Here is a 17,265-nt window from a genome sequence, read left to right as displayed (position 1 = left end):
TCTGCCAGGTTATCCCAACCACACACAGGAGCACATTTCCTTTCTTCTTCGCCTGCCATCTGTTTTAATCCTAAAGATCTTGGTCAAGTAGCTTTCAGACTGCTTGTTCCCACTCAACCGCTGGGACTGAGTCTCCGTCTGTGAGACGGGCTAAGGGCACCAAGACCCTCCTGGGACAGGGGAAGGCGGCACATCCGCATTCACTGGCCTCCCCACTAGCCTCCCAGCCCCAGGCCGATCCCAGCACCTCCGTGTGCGGCCAGATCTGCTGTGGTCGGGTCTGACCTCACCTGCAGCTTCCGCAGCTGTTTGATGGCTTCGTCTCGGTTCTTGTTGGCCGAGTCGATGTGGGCCTCTAGGTCCTTCAGGTCCAGCTCCAGCTTCTTCCGAGCGGCCACTGCCAGTGAGCGCTGCTTCCTCTCGTCTTCCAGCTCTGCCTCCATCTCCCGCACCTGGGGGAGATGCCGAGAGCTCAGGAGGCCAGATCCACACACAGACCCGACGCCAGCTCTGAGCCCCAATGGGTTTGGCCTAGTTCTGTGGATCCATGGGGCTCAGGAGCCAGAGAATTACTGACAGAAAAAATCCTGATATGGTCACTGATTCCCCCACTTCCCCAGGACAGAGGACTGGAAGACATGGCCAGGGAGTCTTCCACCATCCAGGTAGAGGAAGGAGAGAGAGGACGTCTGCTGGAAACCTGGCGGGGTGGGGGATTCCATGCCCACCTCTGCCCAGAGGCCGAGAGCGCCCTGACCCTGGAGGAGGAGGGCCATACGCACCTGTCTGACCAGCTGCTTCTTCTTCTCCTCGCTCTGCTCGTCCCGGCCCTGCAGGTCCCGCTCGAACTGGGCCTTCATGGCCTGCAGGTTCACCTCCAGCCGCAGCTTGGCATCCTCGGTGGCCTGAAGCTCATCCTCCAGCTCCTCCAGCTGGGTCTTCATCTCCTCCACCTGCTGCTCCAGGGCCCGCTTAGACTTCTCCAGCTCGTGGACCTGCCACCGAGGGAACCCAAGTCAGGAGCAGAGGGACAAGAGGTCCCCAAGGCTCAGTGTCCGATCCTCCACTAATCCTCTGTGCTGCCCCACGAACCCCACTCGGCCCCTCCCGGTACTCACACTCTTGCCCACGTCGTCCTTGGAGCTCATGAGGTCCTCCATCTCCGTGCGGAACTGCTTGTTGAGCCGCTCCAGCTCTGCCTTCTGCTCCATGGCCTCCTCCAGGGCCCGGGCCAGTGACAGCGCCTTGGTCTCCTTCTCTCGGGCCTCCGCCTCTGCCCTGTCACGCTCCTCCGCATACTTGGCAGAGATGGTCTTCTCCTCCGCCAGGAGCTGGGAAAGATATGGGCGCCATGAGACTCGAGCAACGGGCTCTTAGAGCTCAGAACCTGCGCACCCCAGGCAGGTAGCACGTGCAGACTGTGGAGGAAGGTCCAGCGCTGGCTCTGAGGGGAGGGGCACCAGGAAGAACAAGCACAAGCTGCTGCCTGGGCAACCCAGCTGCCTCCCAGGGTGACAGGCACTGTCCTGTGTGTAACCGATGAGGGCAGAGATCGCCTCTGCCACCAGGATTTAGGTCTCTCGTTTTGTCACTTACTAATGATTCTTTGTCCCACAGCTCCCTCCATAAGAACCCATAGCTCCCTCCATGGGAACCACAGGAAACATGGCCGCTCAGGCCTGGGAAGGCTTTGTTCTCCTGAACGACCTGAAGGGTGTGACTCTGGCTGCTGTGGCCTCGCCCAAGGACGTGAGTTTAAATCCCCCTGGTGCCCATTCTTCACGTGGGCCTACCCTGGCTGAGCCTTATTTTCCCACCTTCCCATTCCCTTTGCCCCGTCCCTCATTTACTCCATGGACCTATTTCTTAAAGGACCAGCGAGTAAGCGCTTTAGACTTTGCAGGCTGTGTGTATGTAGCCACTGCCTGACTCTGTGCTGATAGCAGGAAAGCAGCCAGAGATGCCAGACGAAGCGGCCTGGCTGAGCGCAATGCGCCCTCCGCCACAGCGGCACGAGGCCGGGGAGCTGAGCCCTGATTTCTCCCATTTTCTATCCCAGCCCACTGTCTGTCCGCTATATGCTGCCTCGGGTCCTTTAGAATGAAGAAGAGGCATGAACACATGCATTAAAAAATTGGTTCATTATAGAAAATATGAAAAACATAAGAAACCAGAAAGCGGGAGTCACTCCTAAGCCTATCAAATGAAGATGCCCTGCTCCGAGCACTTTCCTTTTTTTGTTGTTGTTAATTCTCACCCGAGGATATTTTTTCCATTGATTTTTAGAAAGAGTGGAAGGGAGGGGGCGAGACATGGAAAGAGAAACATCAATGTGAGAGAGACACATCAACTGGTTGCCTCCCGCACACGCCCCTACGGTGGGCCGAGACTTCGCCTGCACCTGAGGTACGTGCCCTTGACTGGAATCATGACCTTTCAGTCTGCAGGCCACCGCTCTAGCCACTGAGCCAAGCCGGCTAGGGCCGAGCCCTTTCTTGCCAGGCCCCTCAACAAGTGGGAAGCCCACACCTCTGAGCGCCTGCTGCTGGTGACGGGATCCCAGGGCTCCCTCGGTGTCCGCGGCCGAGGCCTGAAGCCCTAGTGTTTGCAGAAGAAAGTAAATGAGGAGCATGCGGACGGCACACACCTGGTCAAACTTCTTCTGCTTCTTCTCCAGGTTGGAGACGCTCTGCCGCTGGTGGTCCAGGTCCACGAGCAGGTCGTCCAGCTCCTGCTGCAGCCGCGTCTTGGTCTTCTCCAGCTTGTCGTAGGCGGCCACCTTCTCCTCGTAGCGCTGGCTCAGCCCCTCCAGGTCCTTCTGCAGCTTCCTCTTGGCTTCCTCGGCAGTCTCCAGGCACCCCACACCATCATCCATCTTCTTCCTCATGTCGGTCACCTGGGCAGGAGCAAGGAGTAAGGAGACACCCAAGATGGCACCTGTGCCCGAGACGGCTGGGACTGGCCTGCTACCTCATGAATGGAAGCCAGGAAGCCACCAGTTATGGAGCCCTCCCTCTTCCACCGGCAAGAGAAGCAGTTTCTGCAGAGAGTGTCTGCCATGGACATGGAGTGGAGCGCAGGCCAGCTCTGCAGGGCCTCTCCACTGTGACCTACCCCTTACAGGGGCTCACCCAGAGGCGAGCATCCTCGTCACCTGCCCCAGGCAGCAGGGCCAGTGCCCTCTGGGGAATTGGTGTGCGGGAGCCAGGAGGACCCAGACACCGTCCTGCAGCCTCCTCCTTGCACCTGGACACAGAGCTGCCATCACGCGCACGTGCTGGCCACTCCTCCCCCCAGACCGTGGAGCGGACCGTGCACCCATGCTGAGCTCAGGGCAGGCCTCCCGACCGGGCACATTTAAGTCCCAAGACAGGATCTAGAACAGGGCTCTTGATCGGGTTTGGGTGTGGGTCCTCTGACAGTCTACGAACTCCTCGTCACTCCTCGTTATAACGTCCTGATACACATAGAATGTATGGACTATCAAGAACGCCAGTACAGGAATGTGGCGGTGCTCAGATATTTAAAAAACTGGTTGTGCCCCAAGTGCTTCTTCATTAGCACATCACACAGCAGCCTCCTGAAGCGCCAGGAGCACAGTGATGTCCCTGAAGCCACGCCGTGGCCTGGCCATGGGGACTGGCTTCTAGTGAGCAAGGCCACAGGCACTGTGACCGCCATGGCTGGCTATCCCCTGGCATAAGGACGAAAATGCTAGATGTCAGTAGAGACTGGAGAGGATAAAGGTGTCCAGCCTCCTCCCTCCAAGTTCACGGGTCCCTGAATTCTACCTGGGGACCCTGGGCTAAGAGCCCTGGGCTGGAGAGGGCAGGAGCTCCCTGAAGAAGGGCACCCAGCACTGGCAGCCTGGGTGGACCAGCAGACAGAGCCGTGCCTCCCCAGCCTGGGCCTCTTGCGGGGGAGCTAGCACCGAACCTGGGCCTGGAGGGTGGTCATCTGCTTCTCCAGGTTCCGCTTGGCCTCCTCCTCCTCCTCCAGCTGCTCCTTCAGGGAGTTCTTCTCGTCTTCCACCTGCTTCAGCTTGGTGCTCAGGCTCAGCTTCTGCCGGTTCTCCTCCTGCAGTAGCTCCTACACAAGGACAAGAGGGGCGCAGGGTCAGGAGGGACAGCATCAGAGCCTCGCAGCCCCCACACCCCTGGCTGGGGAGCAGCTGGTCCCTCTGACTCAGGGCACAGCCGGGAAACCTGCTGGGGAGCCAGAAGGACCCAGAGGTTTGGCAGGTGATGACACGTAGGCACTGCATCCTCCCAGGAAAGGCCCAGCTGCAGCAACCTGCTGCCACCCTCACCTGTGTGTCCTGCAGCTGGGACTCCAGGGTGGAGAAGTCCTTGGTGAGCTTGCTGGACTTGCTGTCAGACTGGGTGAGGAGGCCTGTCACATTGTCCAGTTCAACCTGCAGGGACGGTGGAGACAAAGGCATGAGGCTGACCAGGCCTGCCCCAGCTCCGTGCTTTCAGGCTAAGCTGAACCAGAAGCCTCGCCGAGGAGCCAGTTTGAAGCAAGAAAAAGAGCAGGAGCCTGGAGAACTGGGCCCCGGCCGAGGAGCTGCCAAAGGGACAACTGCCCAGGCCAGGGTCCCGGCGGAGTCCTCACCTGCAGCTTGGTGACCTTGTCGGCCAGCTCGGTGCGCACGCGCTCTCCATCGTTGAACTTCACCTGCAGCTCCTGCAGCTGGGCCTCCACTTTCTTCCGCTTGTGCTCTGAGTCCCCTTTGCCCTGCAGCAGGGCCTTCACCTCGTTGGCCAGCTCTCCTCGCTCATTCTCCAGGGTCTGCTTGGCCTTCTCAAGGTTGGCTTTCACCTGGTAGGGAAGGAAGCAAAGGTGTGAGAGGGGCATCACCCACGCCCTGTCATGAGGCTGGTCTTTCTAGTACTATCGGGAGAACTGCTGCCTCTGCCGAAAAATGATGTTGGGTAAGTTTGGGAGGTGGCCTGCTTGCCAGCGCCCCGGACTCAGAAGGCTTGCACTTGATCAGTACTCATCACTCAGCCGGTGCGTGACACCAGTGCATGACACCCATGCGTGACACCAGCACATGTCCTGTCTCTGAGGCCTCAGCTTCTCCACCTCTAAACCAACCCCTGCCCAGCCTCCCTCATGGGTAGAAGGAATGTTAACGTGTAAGACGTTGTCACTGCTGATATGATGATGTTAGTGTTGATATTACAGAATGAAGGAGATTATAACTGTTCACAGTTAGAAATCCAGTAAAGTCTCTTTCAGATTTGATGTTCAAAGTAATGATGTAATGTTCTTCCAAAAATTAAAGTGGAGTTTACAGAACAAACATGACAATCCCATTCTAGTCTGCACCATGCTGGCCACAGGGTCCTGGGCAAGTTCAAGGGTAAACCGTGAATGCAAAGGAATGCTGGGTAAAACAGCTAAAGGTCAAAGAAAGGTTTCAATCTGCAGAACTCAGTGGAAGTTGAAGGGAGACAGATGGACAGACTTGTTTCTAAATTTTTGTTGTTGTTAATGCTCACCCAAGCATATTTTTTCCATTGATTTTTTTTTTAGAGAGAGAGAGGGAGGATGAGAGAGAGAAACATCAATGTGGGAGAGACACATCAATTGATTGTCTCTTGGATGGGGCACAGGCAGAGCTGAGGATCAAATTTGCATGCCCTTGACGGGGAATGGAACCCACGACCCTTTGGCGCATGGGCCGATGCTCTAATCATGGAGCCACACTGCCCAGGGCTCTAAAATATTTTATAGGAAACACTTTATAGGTTGCCACATAGAAGAGGTCTGACCACGTGAGCTGCCACTGAGAGTGGCTGGGAGCTGGGAGCCACAGGAGGCAGGACTTGTCCTGTTAAGGAACTGCCAGGCCATCAGCTGCCTGGCAGAGAAACCAGCTGGATTAACATCCCCAGGGTTTTCCCCAGAAGACTCCAGGTGGGAGGTGTTCAAAGGGGACCCAGACTTCAGAAAAGGGACCCTCAGGCCCTGTGGAACTCAGGTTCAGGGTTGTTCCAATTCCTGGAAGCTTTCTCGTCAGGTTGTTGAACAAAATAATAACTGTATTTGAACAATGTACCAAGCCCCTAAGTGCTTCAATGCCATCTAAATGCTTCACATGTCATTAACTCCAACTGTCACATAAACGTATAAGACAGACCTATCATTACCTCCTTTACAGAGGGGGAAACTGAGGCATGGGGGTAACTATCTGCCAAAGTCACACAGCCGCTGAGGGCCGGAGCTGAACTCTGACTCCTGACCCGGCAGTCTAGCTGGGGAGCTGCTCTGTCCTATAGGACTGGCCCGGAGAGGCAGCCAGTCTCCAGGAGGACCCACCCCTGAAAGGTGCCAGACCCCCCAGCTGCAGTCACGGAGCCAGTCCCTGGGGAAGCCCACGCACCCGCTTCGTCTGCTCCAGCTGCTCGGCCAGCTCCTCCACGGCCTGTGAGTGCTTCTGCCTCATCTCCTGGATCTGGGCCTCATGGGTCTTGGCCTCTTCCTCGAGGGTCTTCTTCAGGATATTCACTTCCTGCTCACGTTTGGACCTGGAGAGAAATGCCCTCAGAATGGAGGCCAGGGAGCCTGGGGCGGGGCTGCCCGTGGGGCCAGCCAGTGCACTGGGCCTCCCGCCCCAGCTGTCCATCCTCTACAGGCGTAGGCACTGCACAGGCTTCCGTACCCTTCAGCCTTAAAGCCCAGCCTGTCTCACCCACACTTCAAGCCAGGTTCTTGAATAGGGCTTTGGTAGAGAAGATACTGAGGAACCTACAGTTTCCATGCTCTCTGTGTATTCACACCCACAGTGTGTGTATTCACACCCACTCTGTGTGTATTCACACCCACTCTGTGTGTATTCACAGGCCTGGGAACCACCCCTTCCAGGCCTCGGCCTCCTTTCCCGTCTGTGGCTTGGCCAGTCTGCCCCATGGCACACCTGAGCTCCTGCTGGGCAGCCGTAGAATCCAGGGTGTCCTCCAACTCTGTCTTCAGAGCCTCCAGCTCTTCCCCAAGGTCCCGTTTCTGCTTCTCAGCTTTATTCCGAGAAGCACGCTCAGACTCCAGGTCTTCCTGCAGTTCAGAGATCTGAGATTCCAGCTCACGGATCTTCTTCAGGGCCATGTTCTTCTGGGTGGCTTCTTCCTCCACTCTGCCAAAGAAACCAACACCCAGATGAGGCCATTTCACCTTTAAGGAGCAGAGTTTGCAGATAAGGTTTTAGAGAAAAGCAGCCAAAGCCACTTGTGGCTGCCTGAGTCCTGGCCCTTAGGAGCCTCACTCAGCAAAACAATATCTGAGGCACACCATGCCAAAGAGTTAAGGGCAATACCACTTTGAGGACGGGAAAACCTCAGAGAAATCATTTCATTTTCCAAACTGAATTCCAGTGCTTACAACATAAAGAGAAGTTCAAATATTAAATAAATAAGAAAGAAAGAAATTGCTACAGTCCATGAAGACTGCAAAAGAATAAGCCTGAGTCCTGGCCCTTAGGAGCCTCACTCAGCAAAAACAATATGTGAGGCACACCATGCCAAAGAGTTAAGGGCAATGCCACTTTGAGAACAGGAAAACCTCAGAGAAATCATTTCATTTTCCAAATTGAATTTCAGTGCTTTCAACATGAAGAGAAGTTCAAATATTAAATAAACAAATAAAAAAGAAATAAATCGCTACAGTCCATGAAGACTGCAACAAAATACAAATACAAATGTGCCACAGATTTTAGGTGATAATGATGTATCAATGTAGGTTCATCGACTGTAACAAATGTATACCACTCTGGTGTAGGATGCTGATTGTGGGAGAAGACTGTGTGTGTGTGTGTGTGGTGTGTGTTGTGTGTGTGCGTGTGTGTGTGTTTTGTGGGAGTGGTGGTGGAGGGTATCAAATTCTCTATACTGCTGGTTCAATTTTGCTGTGAGCCTAAAACTGCTCTAAGATATAGTCTATTGTTTAAAAAAGCATAAAAAAAGCATGCCTATAGCCAATGGTTTGGTGATATTATGGATGACTTTTGGGGATTACAAACAAACGACAGGAAATGTTTTGCTGTGAACTGGTTTCCACAACAACAGCAGAGCAAGTGCTCACAGCTCACTGAGGCACCAAGGCCCACAGCAGGCAGCCGCAGGAAGTGCTGGCTCTGGCCCCCTGGTGGCTGACGCTCTGGCTCACCTGGCCAGGGCAGCCTGGACCTCCTCCTCTTTCTATCAATGTAGGTTCATCGACTGTAACAAATGTATACCACTCTGGTGTAGGATGCTGATTGTGGGAGAAGACTGTGTGTGTGTGTGTGTGTGTGTGTGTGTGTTTTGTGGGGGTGGTGGTGGAGGGTATCAAAATTCTCTATACTGCTGGTTCAATTTTGCTGTGAGCCTAAAACTTCTCTAAGAAATAGTCTATTGTTTAAAAAAGCATTAAAAAAGCATGCCTATAGTCAATGGCTTGGTGATATTATCGATGACTTTTGGGGATTACAAACAAACAAATGACAGGAAATGTTTTGCTGTGAACTGGTTTCCACGACAACAGCAGAGCAAGTGCTCACTGAGGCACCAAGGTGCTCACTGAGGCACCAAGGCCCATAGCAGGCGGCCGCAGGAAGTGCTGGCTCTGGCCCCCTGGTGGCTGACGCTCTGGCTCACCTGGCCAGGGCAGCCTGGACCTCCTCCTCTTTCTTGGCCAGCTGCATCTTGAGCTCGGCGATCTGAGCCTGGAGCTCGGCGATCTGGTCGCTGAGGTCCGTGGAGTCTCCCTCCAGCTTCCGGCGGGTCTTCTCCAGCTCCTGACGCTGCTTCTCCTCTCTTCGGAGGCGCTCTGAGAAGGAAGAACGGGGAGAAGCCGACAAAGCCCTTAGTGGCCATAGACCTTGCTGTCTTTGTTTTTAATTCCTTTTTAAAAATATATTTTTACTGATTTCAGAGAGGAAGACAGAGGGGAAGAGAGACAGAAACATCAATGATGAGAGAGAATCATTGATTGGCTGCCTCCTGCACGCCTCACACTGGGGATCAAGCCGGCAACCTACACATGTGCCCTGACTGAGAATGGAACCGTGACCCCTGGTTCATAGGTCAATGCTCTACCACTGAGCCACGCCAGCTGGGCTATTTTTAATTCTTACATAAACATTGCATATTATAAAACACATATGAGGATTAAAGGGTCACAATACAGACACTCATACCAACTCCTGGATGAAGGAAAGAACATCACCATGAGCTGCCAGGTCCTGTGTCTGTCCAACCCCACCTGCTGCCCTGGACACACTGGCCTGCCCTGTGTCTCTGCAGAGGGCGCAGTGGGCTCAGTGGATAGAGCATCGGCCTGTGGACTCAAGGGTCCCAGGTTCGATTCCGGTCAGACACATACCCAGGAGGGAGTGTGCAGGAGGCAGCTGATCGATGTTTCTCTCTCATCAATGTTTCTAACTCTCTATCCTTCTCCCTTCCTCTCTGTAAGAAATCAATAAAATATATTTTTTTTAAAAAATACACATGAGGGTTAAAGGGTCACAATACAGACACTCATACCAACTCTAGGATGAAGGAAAGAACATCACCATGAGCTGCCAGGTCCTGTGTCTGTCCAACCCCACCTGCTGCCCTGGACACACTGGCCTGCCCTGTGTCTCTGCAGAGGGCGCAGTGGTTCCTGGCACAAGCTCAGAGTTCCATGATTCCCCCTATCACCCATGTCCACTCCTCTCAAGGGGGAGAAGCAAGTGGTCCACAGACAGCCACAGTTCTGCAGGTCCACCCCATTCTCCTCACCACAGGATCCCCAGGGCACAGGGAGACAAGGACACCATCTGTCACTCTGTCCCAAGACAAGCAAGGACCTTGCGATATGGGTCTAGCATTTGATAGTACACACAGCGTGTCCACAGCATTAGACCCTTTAGTTCTCACAAATAACCTTTCACTGTGTCCCCTTGGAGGTGAGTAAAACGAAAGGTCTTGGAGATGAAGTGAGAGGTACAAGATGACACAGCCAGGAAGCGGCAGGCTGGGTAGGGGTGGAGGAGGAGGTCTACCTAGAGCCTCTTAGGAAGTCTCCAAAGCTGGTGAAAGCCATGGTGCACGATAGAAACGCCAGGGCCTCACCCTGAACGCTCCTCACTTAGGGGTAGCTCCCTCCCAACCACACAGCACCGGTGCCTGCTGGCCCAGAGTCCCATCGGGACCAGATGCTGGACCCTAGATATTGAGGGCAGTGTGTGGCTGGCTGCTGCGGACCCTGAGCCTCACCCATGTAGAGTGGGCATGACACCAGCTGGGTGCTCCTGCTCCCGGCAGTGATGCCCAACCTGGCCCTGAGTGGTGGATGCCTCGGGCTCCTGCCCATCACCCTCTTACCCTCTCTGGACACACTGGCCTGCCCTGTGTCTCTGCAGAGGGCACAGTGGTTCCTGGCACAAGCTCAGAGTTCCATGATTTCCCCTATCACCCGTGTCCTCAAGGGGCAGGAGCAAGTGGTCCACAGACAGCCAGAATTCTGCAGGTCCACCCCATTCTCCTCACCACAGATCCCCAGGGCACAGGGAGACAAGGACACGATCTGTCACTCTGTCCCAAGACAAGCAAGCACCTTGCGATATGGGTCTAGCATTTGATAGTACACAGAGCGTGTCCACAGCATTAGACCCTTTAGTTCTCACAAATGCCCTTTCACTGTGTCCCCTTGGAGGTGAGTAAAACTAAAGCTCATGGAGATGAAGTGAGAGGCACAAGATGACACAGCCAGGAAGTGGCAGGCTGGGTAAGGGTGGAGAGGGAGGTCTACCTAGAGCCTCTTGGGAAGTCTCCAAAGCTGGTGAAAGCCATGGTGCATGATAGAAATGCCAGGGCCTTACCCTGAACACTCCTCACTTAGGGGTAGCTCCCTCCCAACCACACAGCACCGGTGCCTGCTGGCCCAGAGTCCCATCGGGACCAGATGCTGGACCCTAGGTCTTGAGGGCAGTAGCTGCGGACCTTGTGCCTCACCCATGTAGAGTGGGCATGACACCAGCCGGGAGCTTCCGCTCTCGGCAGTGACACCAACCTGGCCCTGAGTGGTGGATGCCTCGGGTTCCCGAGTCAGACAGCTCCTGCCCATCACCCTCTTACCCTCCAGGTCGGTGATCATGGCCTCGTGTTTGTTCTTGAGCTTGGCGAGGCTCTTCGATTTCTCCTCCTCTTCCGTGAGGTTGGTGGTGAACTCGGCTATTCTGTCTTCCAACAGCTTCTTCTCCTGTGGGGTTGGAGGTACAGAGTGTGAGGAAGTGCAGTGTGAGGGTGCACAGTGTGTGAGGGTGTGCAGTGTGTGTGAGGGTGCGTGCGCTGTGAGTGTGGTCAGAGCTTAGTGTTGGCTGAGCACAGACACTAGGTCTCTTTAAAGTATGCTCCTGCCCATCACCCTCTTACCCTCCAGGTCGGTGATCATGGCCTCGTGTTTGTTCTTGAGCTTGGCAAGGCTCTTCGATTTCTCCTCCTCTTCCGTGAGGTTGGTGGTGAACTCGGCTATTCTGTCTTCCAACAGCTTCTTCTCCTGTGGGGTTGGGGTTATAGTGTGTGAGGAGGTGCAATGTGAGGGAGTGCAGTGTGTGTGAGGGTGTGCAGTGTGTGTGAGGGTGCGCAGTGTGTGTGGGAGTGTGCAGTGTGTGAGGAGGTGCAGTGTGTGAGGGTGTGCAGTGTGTGAGGGTGTGCAGTGTGTGAGGGTGCGCAGTGTGTGAGGAGGTGCAGTGTGTGTGAGGAGGTAGTGTGTGAGGGTGCACAGTGTGTGAGGGTGTGCAGTGTGTGTGTGAGGGTGCACAGTGTCTGAGGGTGTGCAGTGTGTGTGAGGGTGCACAGTGTGTGAGTGTGGTCAGAGCTTAGTGTTGGCTGAGCACAGACACTAGGTCTCTTTAAAGTATGCCTCGTCCAGAAGTTTAGGACTGAATGGAAGGACAAGGACTTAAACATTCGACTCATTAGGACTCCCTGGATCAAAGGGGTCACTTTGTAAGGTCACCACCTCCCTTTAAAGAGCCGGATAAGCTTCCTTGATCGACAAACGTGGGTACCCAAGCCCTTCTTGGATTATCCCTTTGGGCCCAGGTAAGCAAGGTTTCCAGGCGGCAGGGTGAGGGAATTCAGGCACCACCTTCTCCAGGCCTCGTGCTTGTCCACCGGGCGGGCTATGACTTCCCACCTCCTCATGCCCCAAAGTGCCCTAGGCTGCTCCCCTCATGGTCTCCATGGTGTGGCCACCCCTGGAGTCCTGATCTCCGTAGGGTCTCCCCACAACAGCACAGCCACCGTAATAGATACAGGCCGTCACTCAGCACGAGCACCTGGCCCCTGCATCAGAGCTGCGGGCAGGCATCCTGCCACTCTGACTCCCCCAGCCCTCGGGATCGAGGACGGCATTCTGACCGTGCCCCTCCTTCTCCTCTAGCTCGCTCTCCAGCTTCGATCTGCTCATCAGCGGACAGGGACCCAACTTGGTTCTCAAAACAAACAGTCCCCACCTGGAGAAGGCTAAGGACAAGCACTCACACCTCAATGCCAAGCCACCGAGGGGCCCAGACCGCACCGGAGACTAACGTGCAATGCCACGCCGATGGTTCGGCTCTACCAAAGTCAGGAGCTTATGAGGAGCTTATCTGAGAAGAAATGTCAAACCTGTCCCTTGGGAAGCATCCCTTCAAATATGACCCTGGCACCCGGGGGCCAGGGACACCCACGAGGGGGCACAGGAAGAATGCTCCTGAGCAGACGCCGCAGTGCTGCAGACAGCAGAGGGGAGGGGAGGCTGTGGCCTGGGCCTGGGCCACCCTCCGCAGCCCAGGTCCCGCACGCGAGGCCTCACCTTGGCCAGCTTGCAGTTCTGGTCTTCCAGGATGATCTGGTCTTCCTCCAGCTTCTTCAGCTTGGCCTCGGTGGTCACCTTCTCCAGCTGCAGCTTCTGGCGGGCGCTCTCCTCCTCCTCCAGCTGCTCCTCCAGCTCCTGTCACAAAGCCGAGGGACATGAGGAGGGTGAGCCACACAAGCCCCGTGGGGTGGCCTAGACATGGCCCACCCACACGTGGGGTCACACAGTTAAGACTGGGGCATGCAGACAAGAAGCCTGGTCCAGTCATGGGGTCGCTTGTTCTGAGGTGCTTCCTTTAGCAAGCTTCCCGCCGTGAGGACGTGCCAGAGAGCAGAGCACATCGCCCTCTGCTCCTCAGAGCGGCCAGCGCAGGACTGGGCCAGGAAATAAAACTGACTTTGTGCTCAGTTGGGCGGCACATGGAGAGCTGAGACACACATTTGAGAGACAACTGCCCCAAAGAGAAAGCCCCTCAAAGATTGTCCCAAGTAGACAAAAGGGGGAGGATCGGCCCACCATGGCACTTCCATTTCCGTGTTCTCTCCAGTTCCAGCGTCACTGCTCCTCACGGCACCCTGTCCCCTCGTCCCCGTGCCTGGTGTCCAGAGGGGGCGGAGCTGGGTTACCTGGATGTTTTGCTGCATTTTCTTCTTCTCCGCCTGCAGGTGCTGGCAGCGCTCCTCTTCCTCCTCCACCCTGGCCTCCAGGTCATGGCAAATCTCCTCCAGCTCCTGCTTCTTGGCCGTCAGGCGGGCTCGGAGCTCCTCGGCTTCGGCACACAGCTCCGTTTCAGCCTGCAGCTGCTCCTGCAGCTGCAACTTCTCTGCCATGAGCTGCAAACAACATGTGCAAAATGCAAGTTCCTTCAGCCTGCTCAAGCCGCTCCAGGGCAGACATTCCCTAGCTCAGGCTTCCAGAGGGAGGACCGTGCTGACAAGAGCAGTTTCCACCTTGGAAGTGCTAAGTTCCCAGCCACTTTCTAACTATCATGTCCTCCATCCTTTACCGCTATGACAAGAGCTGCACACCAAGATCCCTAGGAAACAGGCTCAGAGGTTAAGTGCTGGAGCTGGGCCTCAAACCCAACACTCATGAGCTTTCCATCCCATTGGGCAGCCCCCCTACATCACATAACCCTGAATGAAGTCTACAGAGAGATTGACCGTTTCCTAGTGAAACATCTCCTTGAACGTGCCTCCCCTGCAGAGGGCCAGCAGGTGGCAGCACTGGGACCAGCTGCACTGTCTGGGCGGGTCCACAGACACTCACCTGGGACTGCAGGGTCTCCATCTCCGTGAGCCTGTTCTCCGCAGCAAGCTGCTTCTCTCGGACCTTCACCAGCTCCTCCTCCTTGGCCATCATCTCCTCCTCCTGGCGGCTGACCTGCAGCAGCGGCTTGACCTAGGAGAGGAGATGGAGACAGACATGCTCAGCTGAAGACGTCTGTCCGGACAACAGCCATGAGGCTTTCCCCTCACCCGCGGAAATGTGAGGGTAACCAGGCACCCTGTGGGTACACTCGGGGGCAATCTTTCTGGAAATCAATTTGGTGGGAGGGCAGTGCCCAAGACACATGTGGCCGTGGCAGGGTGCTCAGTTGGGCGGCACATGGAGAGCTGAGACACACATTTGAGAGACAACTGCCCCAAAGAGAAAGCCCCTCAAAGATTGTCCCAAGTAGACAAAAGCCGCAGCAAGCTGCTTCTCTCGGACCTTCACCAGCTCCTCCTCCTTGGCCATCATCTCCTCCTCCTGGCGGCTGACCTGCAGCAGCGGCTTGACCTAGGAGAGGAGATGGAGACAGACATGCTCAGCTGAAGACGTCTGTCCGGACAACAGCCATGAGGCTTTCCCCTCACCCGCGGAAATGTGAGGGTAACCAGGCACCCTGTGGGTACACTCGGGGGCAATCTTTCTGGAAATCAATTTGGTGGGAGGGCAGTGCCCAAGACGCGTGTGGCCGTGGCAGGTGGGCTTTCCATCGTGGAAGCTGCTGTGTGAGCCACTCCAGGCCAGCCTGTCAGCAGGCCGTGGCCATCCACATCGGACAAGCACCACAGCTCACATGTCCCGGACCCCATGGGCAGGGCCACCCTGGAGTCATGCTGCCAGGCATGGGGGAGGCAAAGGCAAAGCGTCTCAGGGCATGAGCCCCGACGGGAGGCCCGTCCAGGACCCACCTTGGTGAAGAGCCGCCACCACTGCCAGTTCCGCAGCTTGAGGTAGGCAGCGCAGTTCCTCTGCAGGACCTTCATGGCTGTCAGCTGCTGCTGCCGCTTGGCAAAGGCCCTGTGGGCGAGGGGCACAGTCAGCACCTCAGGGCAGGGGACAGACCTCTAACCTGTCAGTCCTGACCTTGCTCCCAGAAGCTTCTCCGGAGGAATGACCCTGCCTGGGCACCTCAGGACAGAAAGAAAAGAGGCTGGCCTTGGGGTTGAGTCCGATGGGTGACCTTGCAGAGGGTGGCAAGGACCTGGGTCATAGGTCCACCCCCTTCACGAGGTGGAAGAGCTTGTGCACTAACTGCAGATCCAAGCCAAGAGTGATCGCTGGTCATTCAGTCCATCTACTGACTTCAGCTTCCCACCCTCAAGACAGCCACTAGCAGGGCTTCTGGATGAGCGAAGGCTCTGGCTCCCAGCACTTGGAGCTTAGGCTGCAACCTATGGCCTGACTTCAGCTTCCCACCCTCAAGACAGCCACTAGCGATGAGCGAAGGCTCTGGCTCCCAGCGCTCGGAGCTTAGGCTGCAGCCTATGGCCCTGGGCTCAGGAGACCAATGTCCTGCAGCAGGTGAGCCCCAAGGGCAGCCTCCTCCCCTGAGAACTAGGAGTGCTCTGGGGACAGCCAGGCTCCGGGTGTCATCCCCACACGAGGGACACAGCAAGAAATACCAGTGAGTGGGAGCCTTCCCAAGGCAGACACCTGACTGGCATTAGGGCTCCCAGGCCAGGAGGGTTCGAAGGGCCGAGTGCAGGGCAGGCTAGGGGACTGGGCGGGCTATGCCTCCCACCTCCTGGGTGTCTCTGGAACTCACTTTCTGGCCAGGTAGCCCCTGCAGCAGGCCTGGAACCCGATGATGACGTCAGTGATCTTCAGGTCCCTCTCCTCCTCCAGGTGGGCCAGGACGCCGGCCCGGAAGAAGACCTTGCTCTGGCCGATGCGGTACAGGTTGCTGTCCAGCTCCAAGGCTTTGATCTAGACAGGGGAGAGCAGGTCATGTACTGCGTGCCACCCAAAGCCCTCAATCAGTGAATGCTGAGATCCTGCCTCAGGTGGGGAGTGTGTGTGTGTGGAGAGGGAGGGGTAAGATAGGGCCAGTCCTGGAGCTTCTGCTTCTCTGCTTATCCTGGGGCTCAGGGGATGTTAGCAAGAGGGGCATGTGGGTTCCAGCATGGGCAGGGTTGCAAGTCAGACTTGAGGAAAACACAGAACCTCAGCTTTAAAGGGAATGTGAAGTCCTCTCTTCCTCCTCCCCCGCCTCTGCGTACTACAGTCATGCTCTTCAAAAGCCCAGGCTGCCACCCTCCAACCAGGCACCAGCATCGTGGTCACAGAGAGGAACACACTCCAGAACAGGCCAGGCCCAGGTTTAATTGGAGGTGATCCTCGGCCTTACCCTCTATGAGCTCACGTCTCCTAAGCTATAGAATGGGGATGCTTTAATCAAAAAAAAAAAAAGAGAGAGAGAGCTAATGACAGAGCAAATAATAATACCTTCCGAACAGTAGAGCTGTGGGAATTAGAGAAGGGAATGCAGAACGGGACCTGGAGCATCGGATGGCCAATGGAGTATGGGTGTCACCTGACCCACAGGGCACCCCCCAGTCAGACGGGCACTAGCCATGTGGGCGCGCACCAGCCAAAGGTCCTTCTAAGCAGAACGAGCTCAACTCACCATGAGCACACACGCCTGCTTCCCATCCATGAAGCCCTTAGGGATGGAATTGGGCGTCAGGATTTCGTATCTAAGGAAGAGAAGAGAAGCCGGGTCATTCATACCCGTTCAATGCATGTGGCCTGGAATATCCGTGAGAGAGGGCCACCCCAACAGTGTGGCAGATGTAGAGTTCCTTCCACGTTTCAAGGAAAGAAGACATCTGGAGAACGTCACCCTGCCCTTCCTTGGGCTGATGGCACAGGAACAAAAACTCACGGTGGACTATTTAACTCACTCAAAGGTGAGCTTTCGGTTGGGCTTACTGGTTGCTAATTGCCCGGTCTCCACGTCTATAACCCCAGAAGGTCACTCATCTCTTCCTGAGATGCTGCTGGGCACTGCCAATACACAGGATGGTCCAAGAAATAGAGGGCTGGTCGTGATAGCAACTGTCACTAAACACAGTCACTAGGCAAATAGGACAGTGTCATTAACGCGCCTCTCCGCACACATGACGAGAAGCTGCAGTGTTCTGTGACTTCCGTGTCCTAATGTTC

The 17,265-nt window shown here is 55.7% G+C and overlaps 1 protein-coding gene across 2 annotated transcripts in view; it reads right to left on the bottom strand.

Moving 5' to 3' along the window:
• MYH9 (myosin, heavy chain 9, non-muscle) overlaps positions 1-17,265 on the bottom strand; it is a 58,579-nt gene that overhangs the window by 5,627 nt on the left and 35,687 nt on the right. For both annotated transcript variants that reach the window (XM_014530810.1, XM_005883246.2), the window contains 17 exons: positions 16,727-16,796; positions 15,866-16,026; positions 15,009-15,117; positions 14,098-14,229; positions 13,455-13,661; positions 12,826-12,963; positions 11,400-11,523; positions 8,637-8,808; positions 6,926-7,138; positions 6,392-6,536; positions 4,615-4,821; positions 4,310-4,414; positions 3,937-4,089; positions 2,648-2,896; positions 1,119-1,331; positions 783-995; positions 291-452 (listed from right to left, as the gene is read on the bottom strand). In XM_014530810.1, coding sequence (XP_014386296.1) covers positions 291-452; positions 783-995; positions 1,119-1,331; positions 2,648-2,896; positions 3,937-4,089; positions 4,310-4,414; positions 4,615-4,821; positions 6,392-6,536; positions 6,926-7,138; positions 8,637-8,808; positions 11,400-11,523; positions 12,826-12,963; positions 13,455-13,661; positions 14,098-14,229; positions 15,009-15,117; positions 15,866-16,026; positions 16,727-16,796 — 2,773 coding nt within the window. The remainder of the gene's footprint in view (positions 1-290; positions 453-782; positions 996-1,118; positions 1,332-2,647; positions 2,897-3,936; positions 4,090-4,309; positions 4,415-4,614; positions 4,822-6,391; positions 6,537-6,925; positions 7,139-8,636; positions 8,809-11,399; positions 11,524-12,825; positions 12,964-13,454; positions 13,662-14,097; positions 14,230-15,008; positions 15,118-15,865; positions 16,027-16,726; positions 16,797-17,265) is intronic.

The sequence above is a fragment of the Myotis brandtii genome, unplaced genomic scaffold, assembly GCF_000412655.1.
Source record: "Myotis brandtii unplaced genomic scaffold, ASM41265v1 scaffold78, whole genome shotgun sequence".
In the NCBI taxonomy this organism is placed as follows: Eukaryota; Metazoa; Chordata; class Mammalia; order Chiroptera; family Vespertilionidae; genus Myotis; species Myotis brandtii.
This window is presented reverse-complemented; position numbering and strand designations above follow the sequence as displayed.